General features: G+C 41.4%; 1 protein-coding gene across 7 annotated transcripts in view; it reads right to left on the bottom strand.

The window, feature by feature from the left end:
* The window catches only part of TBC1D8B (TBC1 domain family member 8B), a 54715-nt gene that overhangs the window by 7351 nt on the left and 26233 nt on the right, over nt 1-21131 (bottom strand). For 6 of the 7 annotated variants that reach the window (XM_030574427.1, XM_030574429.1, XM_030574430.1 and 3 more), the window contains exons 7-16: nt 20872-21039; nt 17229-17381; nt 11646-11796; nt 8566-8780; nt 7956-8073; nt 7005-7290; nt 5880-6009; nt 2736-2834; nt 1434-1502; nt 984-1224 (exon numbers count right to left, since the gene is read on the bottom strand). In XM_030574427.1, the coding sequence (XP_030430287.1) occupies nt 984-1224; nt 1434-1502; nt 2736-2834; nt 5880-6009; nt 7005-7290; nt 7956-8073; nt 8566-8780; nt 11646-11796; nt 17229-17381; nt 20872-21039 (1630 nt within the window). Of the gene's footprint in view, nt 1-983; nt 1225-1433; nt 1503-2735; nt 2835-5879; nt 6010-7004; nt 7291-7955; nt 8074-8565; nt 8781-11645; nt 11797-17228; nt 17382-20871; nt 21040-21131 lie in introns of those variants that run through there. The other variant, XM_030574434.1, reaches the window with a different exon arrangement.

Below are 21131 nucleotides of genomic sequence, written 5' to 3'. Positions count from 1 at the left end.
AGTTCAAAGCTTGGGGGGAAAACGCGACTAGCATGAACACAGGAATGGCTGAGCATGACTGAAGTTGGACATGTGAGAGGAGGCTGAAGAAAAGTATTATCCCATGCAGCTGACCTTGGGTTTGTTTACACTGTGAAATGATGGATGTTTCACATGTTAACACATTTTAAATCTCCTCTTAGTACCTAGACAAAGAGAGTCGCGTTTATTTAGCTAGAGAATCCTTCTCAGTAATGGTTAAAATTGCAGGCATGGCAGACAGAAACGTAGGCAGAGCTGAATACACAGAACAATGCACTTGCCACATAAGGAAATCACATATCACAGTGATGTTTTGCTGGTGTTTTTGTTAAACATTTACTCCTACACAACAGCATTCCAGAATATCAGACGTGCAAAAAAAAAATGTTAATGCAACATTAAGGTTGCATTTAATTCACAGCTAAATAAATAAGAAGTCAGTAAAAATTACATTAACTTGGCTAGGTTGCACGTGCTGTCTGTGTGATGTTACATAGCATGGAAAGTATTTTTAATCAGCCAGACAGATTGTGCAATATGGGCAAGTTAACACTGTTCAGAACCTGAACTTCTGAACTTCCCAGCTTTCGGGAATTTCATACTTAAAGTTGCATTAATATAGACCAAGTACGGAAATTTTCAGCCCAATGTTCAGAAAAATTACTAGAATGTGAAATCAGAGGATAACAGAAACTGCTTTGCCCCCTTTATATATAGAGGGCACAACCAGAGCATGCACTAATCATTTTAAACCATTGTCAACCAGCCTAAGCAATCCCCACATCTGAAGTTATAAATATACTCTGTAAGCCAAGTGTTTCATTTAGTCCATAGCTGGGCCTGATCCTGCAGGATACTGAGCACTCTCAATTCCAATGGTTAACAAAGGGAATTGATGGAACCCAGTACCTTTCTGGATCAAGCCCATATCAATACAGTGTATGCATTTGATAGTCTCATACCAAGTGCACAGGCAAATTCTTTGAAGTTTATAAGGCAATCGGCATTTTCATCCAGCAATCTGAATGTCCACAGTGCAAGAGAGTCCCTGTTTGCACAATGTGCCCATGGACTCAAGAGGTGATAGAGGACCCTGAACTGCTGGCAGTCAATCCGATACTGGTCCAGATATGGCAGACTGGGGTCATGGTGTCTCAGGACAGGGCTATTTGCACTCCAGTAACAGGACAGAAAATGCTCCTTCTACAAAGAAAAGGCAAAGCTTTAGACCAGGAGAAAGGAAAATTCTGCTTGGGGAAAAAAGATTTTTAAGTTTGTTTCCAGTGTTATTTGAGGATGACATTGTAAAGTGTATAAATTAAATCTTCCTTTTCATTGGGTTGGAATTGTGACGTTTCCTTATTAGAATTGACCCTAAATACAGAGGGCATTAAAGAAAAACAGCACGTTACCTTGAATAATTCATAAAGCTCTTCCAGGTCACTAGGACTGAATTTTACATCCTGGGACACAACACGCAGCTAAAATAAATTAAAATACAAAAATTAAATGGTGACTTTCCCCCTCTTTGCTCTACAGTCTTATTCCAGTGCTCTCCAAGATTTTAGCTCGCATAGAGGTTGTTTGAATTTTCCTACTGATTTTTTATAGCTTACAATTAGGGAATTGAGTACAGAATCTCGACTGGAAACAAGTCAAGGACCACATACTAACCCAAAGAGAAGAATAAAGTCAAAGCACATTGCATGCGGCTGTTGATCCTACACAATAGAAACCAGAAGCCAACTCTTATATACCAGATTATGTATACTAATGCAATACGAGGCTTCATTCATAAGGGACAAATGGCACTTTCAGGTCATGCAAACAAAGTTTATTTTTCATTACAGAGAATGAGGAATTCAAGTACACAACTGCAGCTGCAAGACCAGCATCCGCATTCACCATATGTTAACCACAGCCAAGAAATACAACAGTTACGGTCTCAGTGCTCACAGTAGGTTACTGCAGCATTTCCAGTGACTGTTTACTGTAGAAAGAGGTATTCGTCTGGGTTTAATGCTATTTACTTGGGGTCAACCACTGAAGAAACAAGCAAGCAAAGGAAACCAACTGCAAACTTCACTCACAGTAGGGAGTTTAAATTTCCAGGGGCACGTGCAGCTACTGGCACCAAGAGTTCAATATCTAAGTACACATATTAAAAAGGGATCCTTTTTATATTGCAATATAGTTATCTCCTCAGTGGTGTTTCATTGGTGGTTTATTGGTTATTAGTACTTTGCTCCTTTTCTTCCTTGCAAAACGGAATGTACAATTAAATTAAGTTATTAATTGTTATTACCTTAGTGCTCAGTGTTTCACTGGGTCACTAAAGGCTTTTTACGCTACCTCATGTCTCTAAGGGAACACTAACAATTTAGCAGCAGCACACAGAAATACAAATCAGCCCGTTCTGATCAGTGCAGAGAGTCACAGAAATGTAGTGCAGAGTCCTTGGAAGCCTGTGGTGTTACCAATACCTAGAGCAGCAGCTCACAGATTCAAACCATCTTGGACCAAACCCCCATTTACTACAGACACCCATAAGAGAGGGATTTCAGCCTTCAAGGAGTTATTCACTCATCTGTGGATATTCTAGGTCATCCTCATTCATACACTGGCAGTTTCCAAAAGGGAGGAAGACCAGCCGAGGAAAGGCAACATATGCTACTGCACGTGGTTCACAGCTTCCGTTCTTTCAGGACACTTACCACATTCTGTTTCGTAGTAACTTCTAGGGTCTGGATCACATACAGCCTGTTCCTGCAGCGCATGCTCTCGACATCCTCGTATCGAATATCACCATATTTCTATGGGGAAAAAACCCCAAACTCTGAAATTGAATTTCAGCTACTTCCAGCCACAGAGCTGCTCATATATGTGGATATTTTTCCTTTTCCTGCCAATAAAAATAGCAGTAGGACCAGCCGTACTGACACAAGGCAAGCCTGGGCTCTGGAAATTCACTGATGAATAAAGGTGTCTCTACACTACAACTAGTCAACACGCGGCTGGCCCATGTCAGCTGACTTCGGCTCGCCAGGCTTGGGTTGTGGGATTGTTTCACTGCTGTGCAGACTTCCAGGCTTGGGCTCTAAGACCCTGCAAGGTGGGAGAGTCCCAGCCCTTGGGTCTCCAGCCCAGGCCCAGATGTCAGCAGCCCGAGCCCCACAGGCCAGCTGCAGGTGTTGCTTTGCTGTGTAGAGATACTTTAAGAGACGGGACTGTCCTTTTCTGTACACACCAGCACAGGGGATTAAGGGGGTGTAAGGTGCCCTCTTAATCACCCTGCAAGGGGTGGGTCCATCTATGTGTGGGGAAGGGGAGGAAGAAGTCATCTCTGATGGGGTGTTACACCCCTCCCACGTAAGTGAGGAGGCAGGGGTGGGTAATGATCAGAGTCCTCCACATGCTGGCCAGCAAGGTTGAACTGATGAAGGAAGACCAGAAGCAGATTACTTCCTTCCTGAAGCAAAGGGGGAATCAGGGAGGGAATTTCAATTCCATCACAACAAGGTCCTTGATCTGTTCCTGTGGAAGGGCTGCTATTCAATGCCCTTCATTAGGGGTAGATTGTAAATTTACAATCTAATCCTGAATAGATGCAATACATTAAGAACTACAGGGTCTTCTATGTACAAACTAAAAATTGTTCCTTTATGATTTAGCCTGAAAATGAATGAACCTGGGAGTCCAAGTCATAAAAGGATACAAACTAAACATGGCTCTCGCATTTTTCATCTTCAGACATAGCCTCACTCATCTTCACAACACCCAGGAGAGGCAATAACAGCCGAGGCATATTTTCTAGCCCCTTACTCAGAGTTAGTCATTAGAACTGGCTGCACGATAATTCCCTTTTGCAGCAACTTTCAAGGTTTCGAAATCTGTGTTCCTTCCACTTTGGAACAAAACCACAACCTTCTGTGGAAACAATATTGTGTTGAAATAGTCTCTTTCATCAGGAGTGTGGGAGGGGAGACCCTCACACTCCACAGCCTAGTGGTTAGGACACTGGACCAAGATGTCGGAGACTCCAGTTCAGGTCCTTATTCTGCTGGATTGGGAGTGATTTGGAATACAAAACTCATCCCTGATTGAGGTAAAGCAGGGAGTGGAAACCTGGGTCTCCTGGTCTCCTACATCCCAGGTTAGTACCCTAACCACTAGACTATAGCAAGCCTCAGTCTCTCTCTGTGATCCTTCTTGGCAAAAACTTCATTGAAACATTTTTGTGAAGCAGCATATTTTGATGAAATTTCATTTTGTCCAACCACTGCACCTAGCTCTCCTGGTGATCCTTTACCCAGTGAGTATTCTCACTGACTTCTAAGACGTTGCACTCCATAAGACAGAAAGGCAGTCAGGCCTGTAACAATTTGCTGTCCTTCCAAGATCTCGAAATGCTTTACAAACATTAATAAATGTTACCTCTGCTCACTTGAGAAAGTAGAAACTAGACCGATATCTCCATTTCTCAGGGAGGGAAAAAAGAAGAAGCACAGATACATTATGCGATTACGTCAAGAGTCAGAATTACAAGTAGAAGTCCAGCTCCTAGTCCTGTGCTCAGACTGCAAACCCATGCCTCTCTTCCTATCAGGAATCAAAAGACTTTGAATTTTATTCTAGTCTTCTCCACAAATTATACCACGAGCAGCTAGCTTCACGGCCAAGTTAGTACATTTATTCAGAAGCTGCTCTTCAGCACAAAACACTCCACTTTGTTCTCCAGTGCCCTCACTGAAAATAATATGCCCTAGGCCAGGGGTTCTCAAACTGGGGGTCGGGGCACCTCAGGGGGTCGCAAGGTGATTACATGGGGGAACGCGAGCAGTCAACCTCCACCCCAAACTCCGCTTGGCCTCCAGCATTTATAGCTGTGTTAAAATATATTTTAAAAAGTGTTTTTACTTTATAAGGGGGGGTCACACTCAGAGGCTTGCTATGTGAAAGGAGTCACCAGTACAGAAGTTTGAGAGGCACTGCTCTAGGCCTTTCACTGGAACAATAACCAGTCGAAGTCGAAAAGGGTATCTCATATCGATGGAAAGAAACAGGTAAAGAGAGAATGTGGATTACTCTTTTCTCTGGTATAGCCTTTCATCCTAAATGGGCTCAGCAGAAATTGAAACCAAAAAGTGCTTCAAAGTAGACATTACAGCCTAGTTCCAAATCATCCCAAGGAAGGAAATGCCTCATACAAAATCCATGTTAGCAAGAAGAACAAACAGAAGCTAAGTCAATTTCCTTACCAGACCAGAGAGCCACAAACCAGCAGAAGTTGAAGAAACCCAGCCTCATACAGGGAGGGGGAAGAGGAAGTGGTAAAAACCTAAACAGCAGATCATGGTCAATTCTGACTTGGGTATTGCCTCCCCATCATGTCTACTTCACTGCTGTTCCAAAATATGGAGCATAAGTAACTCCTTAAATTGGCAGCTGACATTAGAATGTCAATTTCCACCACCTCTTGCAATCTGCAGAGGTCAGAGTCTTGCATTTGTGATTGAAGTTTCTGCCTCTGCCAATTTGCCACGAATAATGGGTTGACTTGGGGGATGCTAGCCCAACTGACTGCTTTGCCTGCCATGTGCCTAGAGGACTGTGCTCCCCAGGACTGCCAGCCCAGTACATTTCAGGTACAATAAAAAAGTACCATAGCTTAGGAAATTAGATTGGACAAAGCTCAGGGGACTAGCAGAAGGGATGGACTAGTGATCTGAGTGGTCTGCTGTTTCTGCAGCTTCTATGATTCTGTAACTACTTCAGCTGATGTAAAACAATTTTTAAAAAGGGCAAATGAGAAAATGCAAACGTATGACACAAAACATAATACACAAAAGAATGCACACTTCGTTTGACTCTCTGATCAGGTCGGTTATGTCCACTTTTGGGTGGTAACTCTTTGTATCGTTCAGGTTTGAAGCCTGCTGCACAGCTTGAGGCAATGGACTGTCCTTGTTAGTGACGCTGTCGAAAAATCTGCACAAAAGTGACACAGACATAACGTTAGTGAGAGCTGACTGCCAAAGCAAAGTGAAATCGACAACATCTCTGAGTCTAATAAGCTGGGGAAGAAAAGAGTGGATGGAGAGGGAGCACTAAAAAGAGAATATCTGTCTGGGGGCAAGCAAAGACTGGGTTATTTATGCGGGAAAGGAAGACTAAGATTATGGTGAATGGGGACCTGTCAGTCTTATCTGACCCACAGGCCTCTGCTAAATTGGGTCCTGATCTGCACGCATTGATCACTTACACATATCCTCAATCAACATTCATGGACAAGAGTAACCATAATCTACAGAGAAACAGCTCCACAGAGTAGTCATTTCCTATTTGCTGCTGAGAAGCAAATTACCGTGAGCCCCTTTAAAATGTATTGAACTGCTGCGGGCTGGATAAAATGTGCAAAAAGAGACATGTTACAGCTAGGCAAAATTTTAGACGAAGCTGTTAAAAACAAGTTTATAATTTTTGTTGTTTATCTTTAAATGACTGTTAAATCAGCATAACAGCAGAGATTGGTTCCAGCTGAACTGTGTATGGGTACTGAGGAAGAAGGGATTTCAAATTGATCATATGAGTTAAAAATCAAACTCCAACCCTTTCTTTATATGTAAGCTTCAATAAACATAAGCTGTAAAACTGTGCTTCGGTTACTAGCTTGATGGCTGTGCAAAGGCAGGTGGGTAGGGGGTTATAAATGCATGAGTGTAGGTTTTGTATCCATTTTAAACAGTACAAAGTGCTTGTGGTTTTAGAAGAAGAGGTAACAACTAAGGCTGAGATTTTCAAAGGAGCCTAATGGAGTTGAGCGCACAAATTCCACTGGATTTTAGTGTGAGCTGAAGACTTAACTCCCTCGGCTCCTTTGAAATTCCAGGCCTAATGATTTCTCAGCCATTTCTAAGAGGCAAACCTACCTGTAGGTACATATCTTTCCAAATTGCATTTAGGAATGATGAATACACCAATACCTGCTTAGAACAGTCACTGCCTCTGCATCATCCTTACAGGTCAGCAACTTGTCCATGTTGTAGTCCAGTACTGCCAGACCGAGCTGCAAGATTGCCTTTATCCCATCGTAGAAGAAACAGTCTATCACACTGACTGCACTTTCAATGGGCAGCACGCTGATAAAGAGTGTAAGAAACCAGGAGAGAGAGACGGACGAGAAGAACGTCATGTCTGTCATGTGGTCCGTCAGCTGAGATAGGTGATCCCTGATGAGTTCCTCAAACACTGCCTGATCCACCAAGGCCCCTGCAGGAGGACAACGAAACAGCCACCCAAATCTTAATATAGGAAATAAAGCAGCAGACATTCCCAGGAATCAGGCTCATGCACAACCATACCCTCGTTATAAAACAGGTCAAGCTGCTGCCATGGTATGACATAAGGTATAACATGAGCAGATCTGGGTGTGTGGCTATACCAAACACCTGCATGACCTGAATTTGTTAGGAGCCATCAAGACAACGTGTGGGTATCTAGCATAACTGTACACCAAAGTAGTATATTATTCCTTTTGATAGTACATAGTCAGCTCCATTGGTCCTCCTATGTAGTCAATGTCCCTTGTTTGCAACAGGGGAGAGAAAACCTTAAAAAAAAAAAAAAGCGCGAAACATTGGCCAGCAGAATCAGGGACAAGAATACAAATCCAGGAAAACGGTAATATGGTACAAGTTATAATATTTCCTGAATAATTTCTCTCTACAGCAATAACTCAGGAATAAAACGCTACATTAATTCCTGCACAAACAGGAATATTCCTGTTTATTTTCAACTCTTCTTTCTAAACTACAGCAGTGAACTAAATCCAGCATTTTTCCACACATGCATACTTTAGCTAGTTCTTCACTTCTGTTTCAAGATGTGATTGTTACATTTATTTTTTAAAAACTGCTAGAAGACAGAAACATTACCAATGATTCGACGATTGAAATAATCAGGTAACATTCTTTCACATACAGCAACCAATAGCCAGAAAGCTTCTTCTTCTTTAGCGTAAAGTAGCAGCACGGATGTCAAAATATTCATTGCCTACAACATTCAATCAAGGCAAGAGGTGTTGGCAAGGAAAGACAGTAAGAGCATGCAGTGCATTTCAGGTTTACTGCATGCTATAATCATAGGCATTTTTAAAGCATAGTTTACATTGCATCATTTTACAGCTCAGTTGGGGTAAGCTGCAACTATATCCTGTACCAGACTTATGCTGCAACACAGTTAAAATGCCTGATATAACATTTAAGCTATATAAAGGTAGATTTATAACGTCAACCTAGCATAAATCCAAGATTTACGGCAGATAAAATCATGTCACAGGTACGGGCAGAACTTGGTGACAAACCCTATATGAAAGTCAATGTTGTATAATGTTTTGAAATTTATACCACCAGTAAACCACTGAAGCAAGAAACCCCAGGGATTTATGTGACGAGTTTATGAAGTGTGGCATCGCTATACTGGTATTAAATATTAGTGTTACTGATGTTTAGAAGACCCATACACATGATCTGAAGAGTATTCTACCTGACAGTATCCAATCTTGGGATTCCTGTATGCATAGGCTGTAAGAACTCTCCTGAGTGCAGAAATACCAGTGTCGCTCTGAAAGGCTGGATGCTCAGGTAGGGAGCGACGCAAATCTCGTTCAATTTCATCAGTAGCCAAAGTGCATGTTCCTAGGGACTTTTCCACCAGTTCAGTGTAATAACCGGGGTTTGTAGCCATGTCATTAACGGCACCTGCCAATATGTTTTATTGCACAGCATTAGAAGACAGAAAGAGTTGAATATCTACATCTTTGCAATATATCTAATAGCTTTGAGTACTTATTGAAGTTATATGGACTATGATGGAGCCTTGGGGACCAATTCCCAGAACATTACTCCAGTATTATATCAGAGTAACACTTTTTAGATCAGTAGCGTTACACTGGAATTACAAGAGTAGCAAAGTAGAAAACTAGGCTCAAGTTAAATACGGTGGTAGGTTATTTTCTATTATAAATCAGATTTTGACCCTAAGTTCTCTCTTGATTTCCACAAAAAGGCCCCCATTCCATCTGTAATTTTACAAATGTTTTCTGGTAGAGTCAATGTTTTTCTTCCCTGAAAAGTTGGTAGTGGACTGACCAAGCCTTTTATGAGACATGCATGATCCAAATGTGAAGTACTTTTTGAAAATTCTAAAATTTTCATGCCATCACATACCATAGGTGCTCAGATAAAGCTGATAAGTGAAAAATAAATGTACAGATAGATACTTCAACAACAGTTAGCAACTACAAATCTCTTGCATTCAGAACTACTCAGCATGAGCTAAAACATGCTAGGTAAATTACTTTTAAGATTGTTGTCATAAACTGAACCTCTAGAAGAGTTACAAAATCATCTCTGATATTGGGGTAAAGAGTCTTGTGGTCAAGGCACTGGATGGAAGGTCAGACAGACCTGTACTCAATTCCTGGCTCTGCCACAAACTTCTTATGCAACCTTGAGCAAGTCATTTGGGTGAGTGTCTCATGTGCTGAAGTCAATGGGAGCTGCAGGACCTCAGGACTTCCAAAAATCAGTGACTTAATCGCTCAGTTCCCCATCTGTACAACACAGATGATAATACTTCCCTATTTCGTAAGTGTGTTGCTAGGATAAAGTAATTAGTGTTTGTGAAGCATTCCAATACAAATATTATACCACAGGGATGAAGGCCTGTCATAAACAGATAGTTAAGGGTTAATGTCTCTTTTACTTGTAAAGGGTTAAACAGGGAACCAAACACCTGGCCAGGGGACCAATCAGGAGACAAGATACTTTCAAATCTCGGTGGAGGGAAGCCTTTGTTTGTGTTTTTTGGGTTTGGTTTTGTTCTCTCTGGGATCCGAGAGTAACCAGACGTAGTACAGGCTCTAATTTTCTATTCAAGTAGTAAGTGCAAGGAGAAAGGCGGTTTAGTCTTTTTAACTGGTTTTCTTTATTTGCAAATGTGTATCTGGCTGGTAGAGTTCTAATGTGTATTTGGCTGGAAGTATTTTAAATTGTATTTCTGCTGAAGGAGGCTTTTTTTCCAGTTTCTATAAGCTGAAAGACCCTGTAACTTTCACCATCTAAAGTACAGAGACACCTTTTACTTTTTCTTTCTTTTTATTAAAAGTTTTGCTTTTAAGACCTGTCTGATTTTTACCCCTTGTGGAGGCTCAAGGGAATTGAGTCTGTACTTAACAAGGAGAAGGGAGCAAGGAGAAGGGTGGAATCCCTTTGTTTTGGATTCACGGAACTTGAATCTGTATTGCCTCTGGGTGAGGGAGAAACGGGAGGGGGGAAGGGACATTCCTCCCTGTTTTAAGATTCAAGGGGTTTGAATCACAGTGATCTTCCAGCGTAACCCAGGGAGGGAAATCCTAGGAGAGGCACTGGTGAGGGAAAGAGTTTACTTTCCTGGTGTTAAGATCCAGGGGGTCTGGGTCTTGGGGGTCCCCAGGGAAAGTTTTGGGGGGATCAGAGTTTATCAGGCACTCCAAGTCCTGATTGGTGGCAGCGCTACGGGTTCTAAGCTGGTAATTGAGCTTTGAGGAATTCATGCTGGTACCCCAACTTTTGGACTCTAAGGTTCAGATTGGGGAAATATACAATGACAAGGCCATAAAAGTACCTTTGTAACTTTCACAAGAGATTATGTGCATCTTTAGAAACACTGCAAGTGAAGCACATGATGTTTGTAAGCTCTGTACTTTGGTTCAAGGTGCCTAGTCTAGAAAATAGTTGCAAAGATGGGGCAAATTCGCTGCTACAGAGAATGCATCTGACCAAGTGGGTATTCACCCACGAAAGCTCATGCTCCAAAACGTCTGTTAGTCTATAAGGTGCCACAGGACTCTTTGCTGCTTTCACAGATCCAGACTAACACGGCTACCCCTCTGATACTTCTCTGCTACAGAAACTCTATTAGTTTGTGAAGCTGCCATCCCTGACAAAAGATTTAAAACTGGTTTAGCAAATATGTTTTTCCTGCTACGTGAGGACACAGTCTTAAAGAGTACGTCTACACTGTATCTGGGAGCGAGTGTCCCAACCCGGGTAGACAGACTCATACAAGCCATACTCAAGCTAGTGCACTAAAAATAGCAATGTGGACATTCTGGCTTGGGGCAGAAGCTCGGGCTCAAACCTAACCCACCCAATAGGCATCAGAACCCAAGCTCCAGATCAAGCCGGAACGTCCACACTACTATTTTTAGTACACTATCTGTAGTCATGCTAGAGATAATCTGTCCACCCAGGATCCCAGTTGCAGTACACACATACACAGAGTGTCTTCTCCAACCTAACTGTTCCCTTGAACTTTAAGGATACAGCATGTACCCTATCACCAAGAAAACAAACAAACATTTTTACCTCTACAATTTTAAAAGCAGTTGGAGTCAGTAGCTCTGATTGCCAACTGTAAAGACTGCAGATTTGGTTTGGTTTTAATTCCTTGCATAAAAGCAAGATCCTTGTCTACTTCTGGCAGAGAACAGCAGTTTATGAAGCAGTGCGTTTGATTGTTGACTAGAATATTTCTGTAGTACAACTCCATAAAATTATTTCATGTTAATTACTATTCAATACCTGAGAAGAGCAGCCAGAGCTCTCCTCGTAAGGTCTCTGGGATCCCTCTTAAAACTAGATCTCGAGTCTTCTTTGTCCGAAACATGCTAACGCCACGTCCACATTCTACAAAGAGGATATTCCAGGACTGCTCTTTCATTTTTTCTTTCAACTATCAAAACAAAAACAAAAAGCCCATTAAGCATAATGAAAAAGTCTGCTCACACATTAAGAAGTATAAGGTGAAATTTTGCCCTCAGTATTACCAGTATAAATTGAGAGCGACAGAACTGATATCAGTGGTGTTACTCTGGATTTACACTGGTGTAAATGGAAACAGAATCTGACCTACTGAATACAGAGTAACTTATGTAGACTTTTACACTCCCTTAAAATATTTGGTCTATATTGTCTGATATTGCAAAAAGTTTATAAAATCAATATGCAGACAGCCCAGCCTGTTTCTTCGTCTTTGACACTATCAATGAAGTCTACATAATTCTCAAAGGTATAGGAAGTGTTACAGTTCCAGAAAGGATTAACAGTGCAAAGGAGCAACACAGCTAACCAGTGGGTATGACAGTGCAGACAGGTGCTGGGAAAGCCTGCCCGCAAAGTTCTCCCAAATGCTCCAAAAAGCATTGTCAATACAGCACCTAGGTCACCACTGCCATTCCACTGCTGGACTTCAGAATGAACTAAATTATGGTTCTGTGATGTTCACAAGGGACTAGAATGAGACCAACAAACCTGTGAGACTCTGTACTTGATCTCCAGAGGCACAAGTCTAGTTTGTTAACCTACTGCATACTCCCTTAGCCCTTTTTAAAATTAATTTTAGTGCATTAAAACAGCTGTTTAAATTGCTTTATTTTGTAAAAATATCCAAGTTCTCTTATAGTCTATTCATTTTCTGTCCTGACGGAAGCAGCTAAGTCAAAGCTGTCAGTATAAAACAGCTAAGAACAAGCAGAATCTTAAAGGCTATGGTTATAAAGTAATTAAGCACTGGCTGCTGTTGAATGTTTCAGGTAGATTTTGGTAGAAAACACCATCTGTTTTGCTTCATGTACTAGGAATGTCCTAAGGGTAAGACTTTGTTGATTTCAACAGAAACTGATGGACAAGAACAGCAGAAATGTGTAGCAGAGGATCAGAATCCAAAGGATTAAATAGCAGGGCTAATTAAGAAACATGATAAATTATATCAAAGGTATTTTTCATTTTAAAATAATCCTTCTAGATATAAATCATTCTGTTTAGTATTTTTGTAAATAAAAGTGTTCACAAGAGTATGTAACACACCCCCTGGTTGGGCAGTGATAGCTTGATGCAATGGGTGTCCTATTCACCTCATTAGGATACCTCCTGCAACATTTCTCATATTTGCAATGTAATAACGTAGGAAGGTAGAATGTCCCTTTTAAAGGCCATACCCAGTACAAGCACTGACTAGGTGACCATGGGCCCACATCTTCCCATTTGACATTACTATGCCAACAACCTGCTTGGTGTTCGATCCTTCACCATTCAATTCAAAGGGAAGTTTTCCATTGACTCACACGAGAGCAAGATCAAGCCCTTAAGCCCCAGCAGTACCGCCAACAACTTGTGTCCCCACCCATGCTCTTGTGGGACCTAGAAAACTCAAAATTCTCTGCACTGCCCAACTTCTCCCTTGGCAATGACAGAGATGGGGCCCTCTCTCCAACTACTCTCTGGCAGATAGGACTCTGCAAATTTTAAGGCTGGCCTTGGCTACAACTCTATGATGCAAGACAAAACTCGAGAAATCTGGCTCAGCTCAATTAATTTTGGACCATCCCACTGAAGTTAAGTACTAATGACACTGGTGGACACTCTCAGTGGTGCTGAGCGGCTTTAAACTCCTTTTGGATGCTGCACAGCACCCTGCAATATTGAAAATTTAAGGCTCAAAGAATTATCTAATTATGGTGTAGCTCCTATTGAAATCAGGGTCACACTCTCATTTATTACAATGAGAGAGAGTCTGGACCTTCCATGTTAATTCAAGGGTTGCTATACTCAAACAGGAAGACTTTGTAAAAAAGACTGATTATCTTTACAGAATACTATATGTTAGCAGCAAACATGCTGGATTTTAACAAAGAACAACAAGCATTTTCAGTAGAAATAAAATATAACCAAACCCACAATGGAGAACACGCCACTTAAGTAACTAAGCTACTAGTAGAATACAAAGCTCCTGTAATTTGTTAACTTTATCTTTGTTTCATTTCCAACAATTACTTGAATGATTGTGCTAAAGCCCTTTGACAACAAACTGCCCCAGGAAAGATTTGCCTCTGGGAAAGTCTGCACTGTGTGAAGAGACTAACAGTAAAAAAAAAAAAGAGTGAATAGAGGGCCAGGAAAGTTTGCTAGGAGGCAAAAAGGTCACAGCATTAGCTAGGCTCTGCTATGAAGAAGCCTGCAGGAAGAGTAAGTCTACCACCAGTATGTTTTCACATCAGCCCATAGGGGTGATGAGAGAATTTAATATTTAAACACAAAGCAGTGATCTCCGTGTTTAAAAGTCTGATGCTCAGTATAGCTCCCTCTGGAATTCTATTGCAGTTTTCCATTTCTCACGCATGTGTTTCCACATAAAAAGTCATTGTAACTTGGGCTAATTTTAGAACACCTCACACCATTTTTTTATTAGAGCTCGTTGAAAAATAAGAAATTCTTCTCAGTGGAGCAATTTGGTGGAATGAGATTTATCTTTAGGGGTAGGAACAGGATGAGGAAAACAGGAAATCAGACGAGAGAATGAGAGAGTAACAGAAGGAATTGCAACAAGAAAAATGGAGAGGAAGAAAGGAATGAGGAAGCAGAAGTAGGATCCAGATTGATCACAAGGGATCAGTTGCCTTCAGTCTTAATCTTTTCTTTGTATAATGAACCTAGTTCAAAGGTTTGAACAAAATTGTGGAAGGTGTATTGAGGCCCTGATGCTGCAAAGTCGTTTCAGTGAAGTCACTGGGGCTAATCATGTGATTGAAGTTAGACACTTTACTCCTGGGGAATTCTGCGCCATGCAGAATTTGCACAGAATTAATGTTCTCCGCAGAATTTCATGTTTCCAATGCGGAACTGGGGCAGCAGAGCTGCCAGCCGTCAGTAGGTGGCTGCTGTACTCTGCACCCAGCCTGGTGGGGATGTAGGCTCTGCACGCTCTGGCTGCCCAGCTTGATCCTCATCTGCCCAACTATGGGAGAGGGCCTGGGAGACCACACACTGTCAAGGGTGAGGAAGGGCAGGGCTGCACTGCATCCCCTGGAGGGACAGTACAGAAGCTGGGGGGGAGGTAAAGGCTCTGGGCAGAGTGAGGTACAGGTGTCTGAGCTGGGGTGCCCCAAGGCTGGGCTCTAGGGAAAGAAGGGTGCAGGTGTTTGGGGCTCTGGTGGGCCCCACATTGCACTTTCCAATATCTCCCAACTGGAACTGGGTTATTGTAGGGGTTTCTTTAACTCTCTACTCCTTAGGGAATTTTTTTTTGGGGGGGGGGGGGTAGGAGGAATCTGTAGTTGACATACTTGTTGACAGGTATTTTAAAATAAATTACCCAAGTAATTGAATGTGGAGTGATTATATTGTGTTATTTTGACAAATCAAATATGCAGAGTTTTAAAATATTGTGCATAGAATTTTGAGGTGCAGAATTCCTGCAGGAGTAGGCACTTGCTTACTTACATCGCTAAATCATGGCCTATTTGTTTAAATCATTTGCTTTCAACATACCACAAATTGTTCCTTACTTACCATAATAATAATCATACTTAGTTCTTACATAGATAAAGCAATATGTTCTACAAACCTGGCAGGCAAAACAGGTTGTTCTGATTTAACATTTATCCTTTATCACCCTTTGTTGTGTTATCCTAGTTTGACAGATCTGGAACAGCGTTGGGAATGGGAGCTGGAAAGCATGGCAGAGGTACAACTGAGGCACCAACATCTTTATCATGTTGTGCTTTCTTGTTCTTTCCTGTCTTGAGTTTATTTATTTATAAACAGTGTTCTTCAGTACTGAACTGTTCTATATAACAATTCCAAACAAACAGTACTAAAGATTAATTAATAACAAGAAAATATAAAGCAGGTGGAAGTCTGGGTTAGTTTGAGTAGCTGAACTGATGGCTGAAAATTTTTAGCTCCATATAAAGTACAGATTGGATTAAAATATTTACCTGCCATGCAATTGGAGAACAATTTCATACATTGGCTACTTTCTGTCAAAACACAAGGATATATTTCTCCTGAAATCCAGTTGAACATCAGTACCGCATGAGTAAAGCCTACTTGCATGAGCAGGAGTGGCAGTTTCAGTTCCTTACTCAGGCTGAATCGAAGCGATGGAGTAAGTAACGAGTGCTGGATAGGGCCCTTTGAAAAGCACAAGACTTATACACTACAAATGAACTCAATTACGAACTCTGCAATCTTAGGGGGAGAGAGATTAATGAGTAGGGAACCCACTACATGAGCTCTTTCCACGGTCTGGTGGAAGTGTTTGCACTGCTGCTGCATTTTGTATAAGCAGCACTGAGAATTTATCCTTTTAAAGCACTTTAAAATGATCTGCAAAAGGGAAAAGAAATGGGAACTGAAGAGTTTGGGTTCTCATATCCCCCAGACAAAAAGTTTTTTTTCTTTTAAATATCAGAAATGCCATGTGTGATCTTCCCCGGGTTGTAAGGTCTCTCCCCGAGTAAAGGCCTGATCCGATAGCCACTGAAGCCAATGGAAGAAATTCCACTGGGTTCAATGGGCATTCAAATCAGCCCTAATTGAGGAAGCAGGGATGTTGCACCTTTAACAAAGACATCCTTTCTCCCTATATTAGACATTCTGGCTTCATAGGTGAAAATACAAATAACAGTTTCAAACAGTGACTAAAAACCCCTTCCCCTCTCAATTGTTAAAGTTTTAGCCTAATCTCCCGCAATGTCATAATCCGCTGGTTCTCAAGTCATTCATAGAGCTCCACTGTTTCCAAGAACTGGACTTTTTATGTGAAAAGCAAGATGATTTTTTTTTAAAAGAAGTTAACAATAAAGAAGTAGATTTCCCACAAACCCACTTTGTTTCACCTTTAACAAAATGATATGCTCCGGGCTGTGAGAAACATTTTCTCCAAATCATAATGTTGTTACCAAGAAGTCAGGAGACTGAAAAGAGGTAAGCAAATGGAGCTGATGTTTGGATCACAATTTTGCTTGTTCTCAAACCATTTCTAGTGGTTTTAAGTCTTGACAGTTCAAATGAATGTGAAATTAAGTACTTGCTCGCTGTCACATAATAAACAGACAGTTCCTCCCTGAGGGGGTGGAGGAGCAGAAAGAAGTTTGCTGTGGGAAGATAAGGCATATCATTATTAAACAAGATGAGCAGAAAATTGAATACAGCAAGACATAAGGCCCCTGTGGAAATGTAGAGTATAATATAGAGTAGGCAGAGAAGATAAAATTGCCAAAGCCATAAAAGAAATCAGCTGCTTTCTCTGGAATAAGTTTCAATTTTACTTGAATCCTTTTTTGTTAGATTCAGAAGGTTGTGGAAAGTTGTTTTCTTTCTTACCATTTTAGAGTCAAGATTATCAGCATCCTGAGGGTGGAATACGGTCATTAGAGCTTCTGTGCTAACAGTCTTGCTGCTGCCGCCTTTCTGACCTGCCATCAACTGTCCTTCATAATAATCCACCAGATTGTCAGAGTCAGAAGTAGTGGCAACCTGCAGAATGCATTAACAGCTGTTAGAGGTGCTTAAAAAGTCCTGCAAGAAACTGCACTGATAACAGTTGATGTTTCATCTTCAAGTACCACTTGTTATGCACCTTTCAAAATTACAATAGTTATCAGATGCATTGTTGTTATTATTTAAACTTTAAACAGCATTAACAAATCTGCCTGGAATCTTACAGAGCCAATAGGACACGAAGTGGTCCTGATCTGTAGAGCTTCCTATTTAAATTTAAGCGGCAGCACTTGAAAAAGCCACCTTTCTTTATTGCCACACCAAAACATTTATTCATACATTAACATTAATGAAAATGAGAGCTGCAAAAAAGATGAGGGCCTGATCCAACTCCACTGAAATGAAAAGTAAGACTCCAATTGATTTAAATGGGAGCTGGACGGAAACTGCCAAGTACTGTACTGGCAGTTCAATGCATTGCATGCTCTCCTACCACAGGATACTACCAACAGGATTTCAGAAGCAAGGTCTGGAGCCTAGTAGGTGAGAAATATTCTACTTCAAAACCTATAAGCAAAACAAAGTAAAATGCCAAAATGTATTGCGTTCAGCAGCTTTGCCGTTCAAAATATTCCCTTCTGTATGCATACCGAGCCAATTATCTTTTCCACCCTAAGAGCACAATTAAGGAGGAAAATAGACAAACTGATTATTAGTCAAGTAATATAGACAAAGGCATGTAACTGGGTGTGTGTGGCCACTCCAAAGGTGAATGCTTTTGAGAAGGCAGAGCTCAGCACCCAAACGTCACAGAACTGTGCTGCACCCCTAGCTAGGGAGCATTTCTGTTCAAGTTAAACCCTTTTTTCCCCCCTGTTATTTCTAACCCTCAAGAATGGAACCTTGAGGATAAGCCTTTCATGACACAGTTTTTCTGTGTTGATCCAGGGTATGCGCTTCATAAGCTCATGGATACTATTTCACAAGTTATTCCGACCGATTCTGTTCCTCTACTATCGATGTTATATAAACTACTAGACCTGGGTGCAGCAGAGTGGGAGGCCCATCTGGACTATTAGGAACTATTAACTCCACCCAGCTGCCATACTATCAGAATATTCGGTTTGGAACAAAAAAGTTATAGGCAACCACTGGGATAACAGCAACTATCTGCTCAACTCTGGCTCACATCCCTGCGTCCAGGGGAATATCTTGCAGCATGCCCCTCTGGAAAGGGAAGGGGACCATCCTTGATGTCCAAAAGTGTGTTGGAAATGAAAAATGGTACATAATCTCCTCAACGGCTGAAGTACCAAATCCGCCATGCTCACATAAGCGTACTTGTCAGTAGGAGGACTCACAGGAGTAAATGTGTTGTCTCTAAATGATAAAAGTATAAAGCTTTGCCAGGATCTACATTTGAGACTCTATATTCTCAGTGATAGAGCAGGCAGAATTACCCAGCACTTTTCATTTGTATTCCTCTCCAACACACATTCAGTTAGACCTAGGTAGGACTGTCCTATGGAAAGTCATGTCACTCCAAAACTAGGATATGGCAAGTTAAAGCTTAGCAGACCATGTTCTGTATTTGGGGTCAGACAAAGCAGAAGATTACTGATGAAGGGATGTTATGAGTTAGCTTACTGAAAGTCAGAGAAAAAAGTCCCATCAATTTCAATGAGAGCAAAGCCCTAAATGCAGAAGCCTACAGGGAAAGTATGAAGAAACACTATAAAAATGGCAAGTTCCACATATCTGTTCTGAGGGATACATTTTGAAACTGGAAAGCCCAATACACAACACTATTGCACAGATCTGTTCACATCTAATAGCAGCCTCACAATCATCCTGTAAACATTATGAGTCAGCTGGTCAAGTTTCAGAGGGGTAGCCGTGTTAGTCTGGATCTGTAAAAGCAGCAAAGAGTCCTGTGGCACCTTATAGACTAACAGACGTATTGGAGCATGAGCTTTCGTGGGTGAATACCCACTTTGTTGGATGCACGATATAAGGTGCCACAGGACTCTTTGCTGCTTTTACTGGTTAAGTCTGCGAAGCTCCAATGACTTTACACTGTTGATTTTACAACCAGGCAGTGTTTTTTGGCTTTTCATGGGAGAGATTATGAAGGGGGTTTTTTAAAAAAAATTTTTAACCAAAAAGTCTGACTGTTTGCATTGAAGGAAATGTATCTTAGGTATTTCTATGGTCCCTTTCACCGTAATATCTGAGCACCTCATAATGTTTAATGTATGTTATCCCCATTTTACAGACAGGGAACTGAGACGCAGACACTAAGGGCTTGTCTACACTGTCCGCCAGCAATCCATCCAGTGGGGGGGATCGATTTATCGTGTCTAATCTAGACACGATAAATTGACTGCTAAGCGCTCTCCCGTCGACTCTGGTACTCCACCAGAACGAGACGCGCAAGTGGAGTTGACGGGAGAGCATCAGCTGTCGACTTACCGCAGTAAGTAGATCTAAGTACGTCGACTTCAGCTATGCTATTCACGTAGCTGAAGTTGAGTATCTCAGATCGACCCCGCGCAGCAGTGTAGACAAGCCCTAAGTGACTTGTGCAAGTGGAAGAATAGGAAATTAAATGTGGGATCTCGAGTTGCAGGCTAATCTCCTAACACAGTACCATCCTTACTGTTCCATTTGGTCTTCTGAAAAAGCAGCTGAGATAGGACTGGGAAGGAATACTTCAAATTCCCTGTGATGGGATTTCTGTGTTTTAACTACATATAACACAGCTCGGTCCTGTTGGGACTCAGAAACAGGAAGTCTATCAGGTTTATTTATTTATTGCTCACCAATCTTAACAAGTCTGATCTCAAACCAGAAAACCTTCCCAGGCGGAAAAATTCTCTCTTTCCTCCTCCCCTTCCCCTATGAATGCAAAGTCACCAGTGAAAGCACATTTGTTAGTATGTGTGAACAGTCTGTGTGCCCAGAGAAGCACCCAGCTCATACTTTTCTTCAGTCCTGATGTACGCCAAGCATTACTTCCTTGAAGCACTACAGCAGTCTGAATGATAGGGTTTTCAGTCACTCTTTTGCTTTGGGCTAATAAGCTATGACACATGCTTGTAACTTCCCCTTTGTTATGCATTCAGCACAAACCCTTTAGTAGATGAGGCACGGAATGATGTCTTGCTCAACATCAGATTGCCCCACTGCTATCCAGTGACCTTTCTCAGAGCCTCCCAGAATTCCTGCCAGCTGAAGCAGTGAGTGTCAAAAAGAAACACTTCAGCTGATCCACCTTTTCAGATCTGAGTATGTGGTGTGTTTGCAAAATTCAGATTTCAAATCCTTTGAAGTTTGGAGACACTGCAATCTGGGATTTTGATGCAGGCCCATGTCTCATTTAAATCTGTGTCTTTTAATTGGTGACATATAGCACTACTTTAAATTACACAATAGTCAGCCTCCATGCAAGAATGGACAAAGTGCTCACGTCAGCACCCTTTCCATAAATAGTTAATAAAGAATTAGGAGTTAGCTGTGCTGTTACCTCTGTACTTGCAGTGTGATGTGGACTTGAAGTTGTTCCACTTCTGATTCTAAGCTTTGCTACCAGGTGTTCAAAATCCTTAACCTCAGTGAAACGAAAAGCTCTTTTTCCTTTGATACTAATGCTGACTCCTTTGTTAGCTGGATCAGCCTTCTCCACTGCTATGACCTGAAGAGGCAAGGACACATGAATTAGTGATCTCATCTTCCTACCCAATTTTGTCAGCTTGGCTTGCAAAAAAAAATTCTATTGAGAGTGCG

This window comes from Gopherus evgoodei, chromosome 9 (assembly GCF_007399415.2).
Source record: "Gopherus evgoodei ecotype Sinaloan lineage chromosome 9, rGopEvg1_v1.p, whole genome shotgun sequence".
NCBI lineage: Eukaryota > Metazoa > Chordata > Testudines > Testudinidae > Gopherus > Gopherus evgoodei.
Note: the sequence above shows the minus strand (reverse complement) of the source record. Positions and strands in the feature narration are given on the sequence as shown.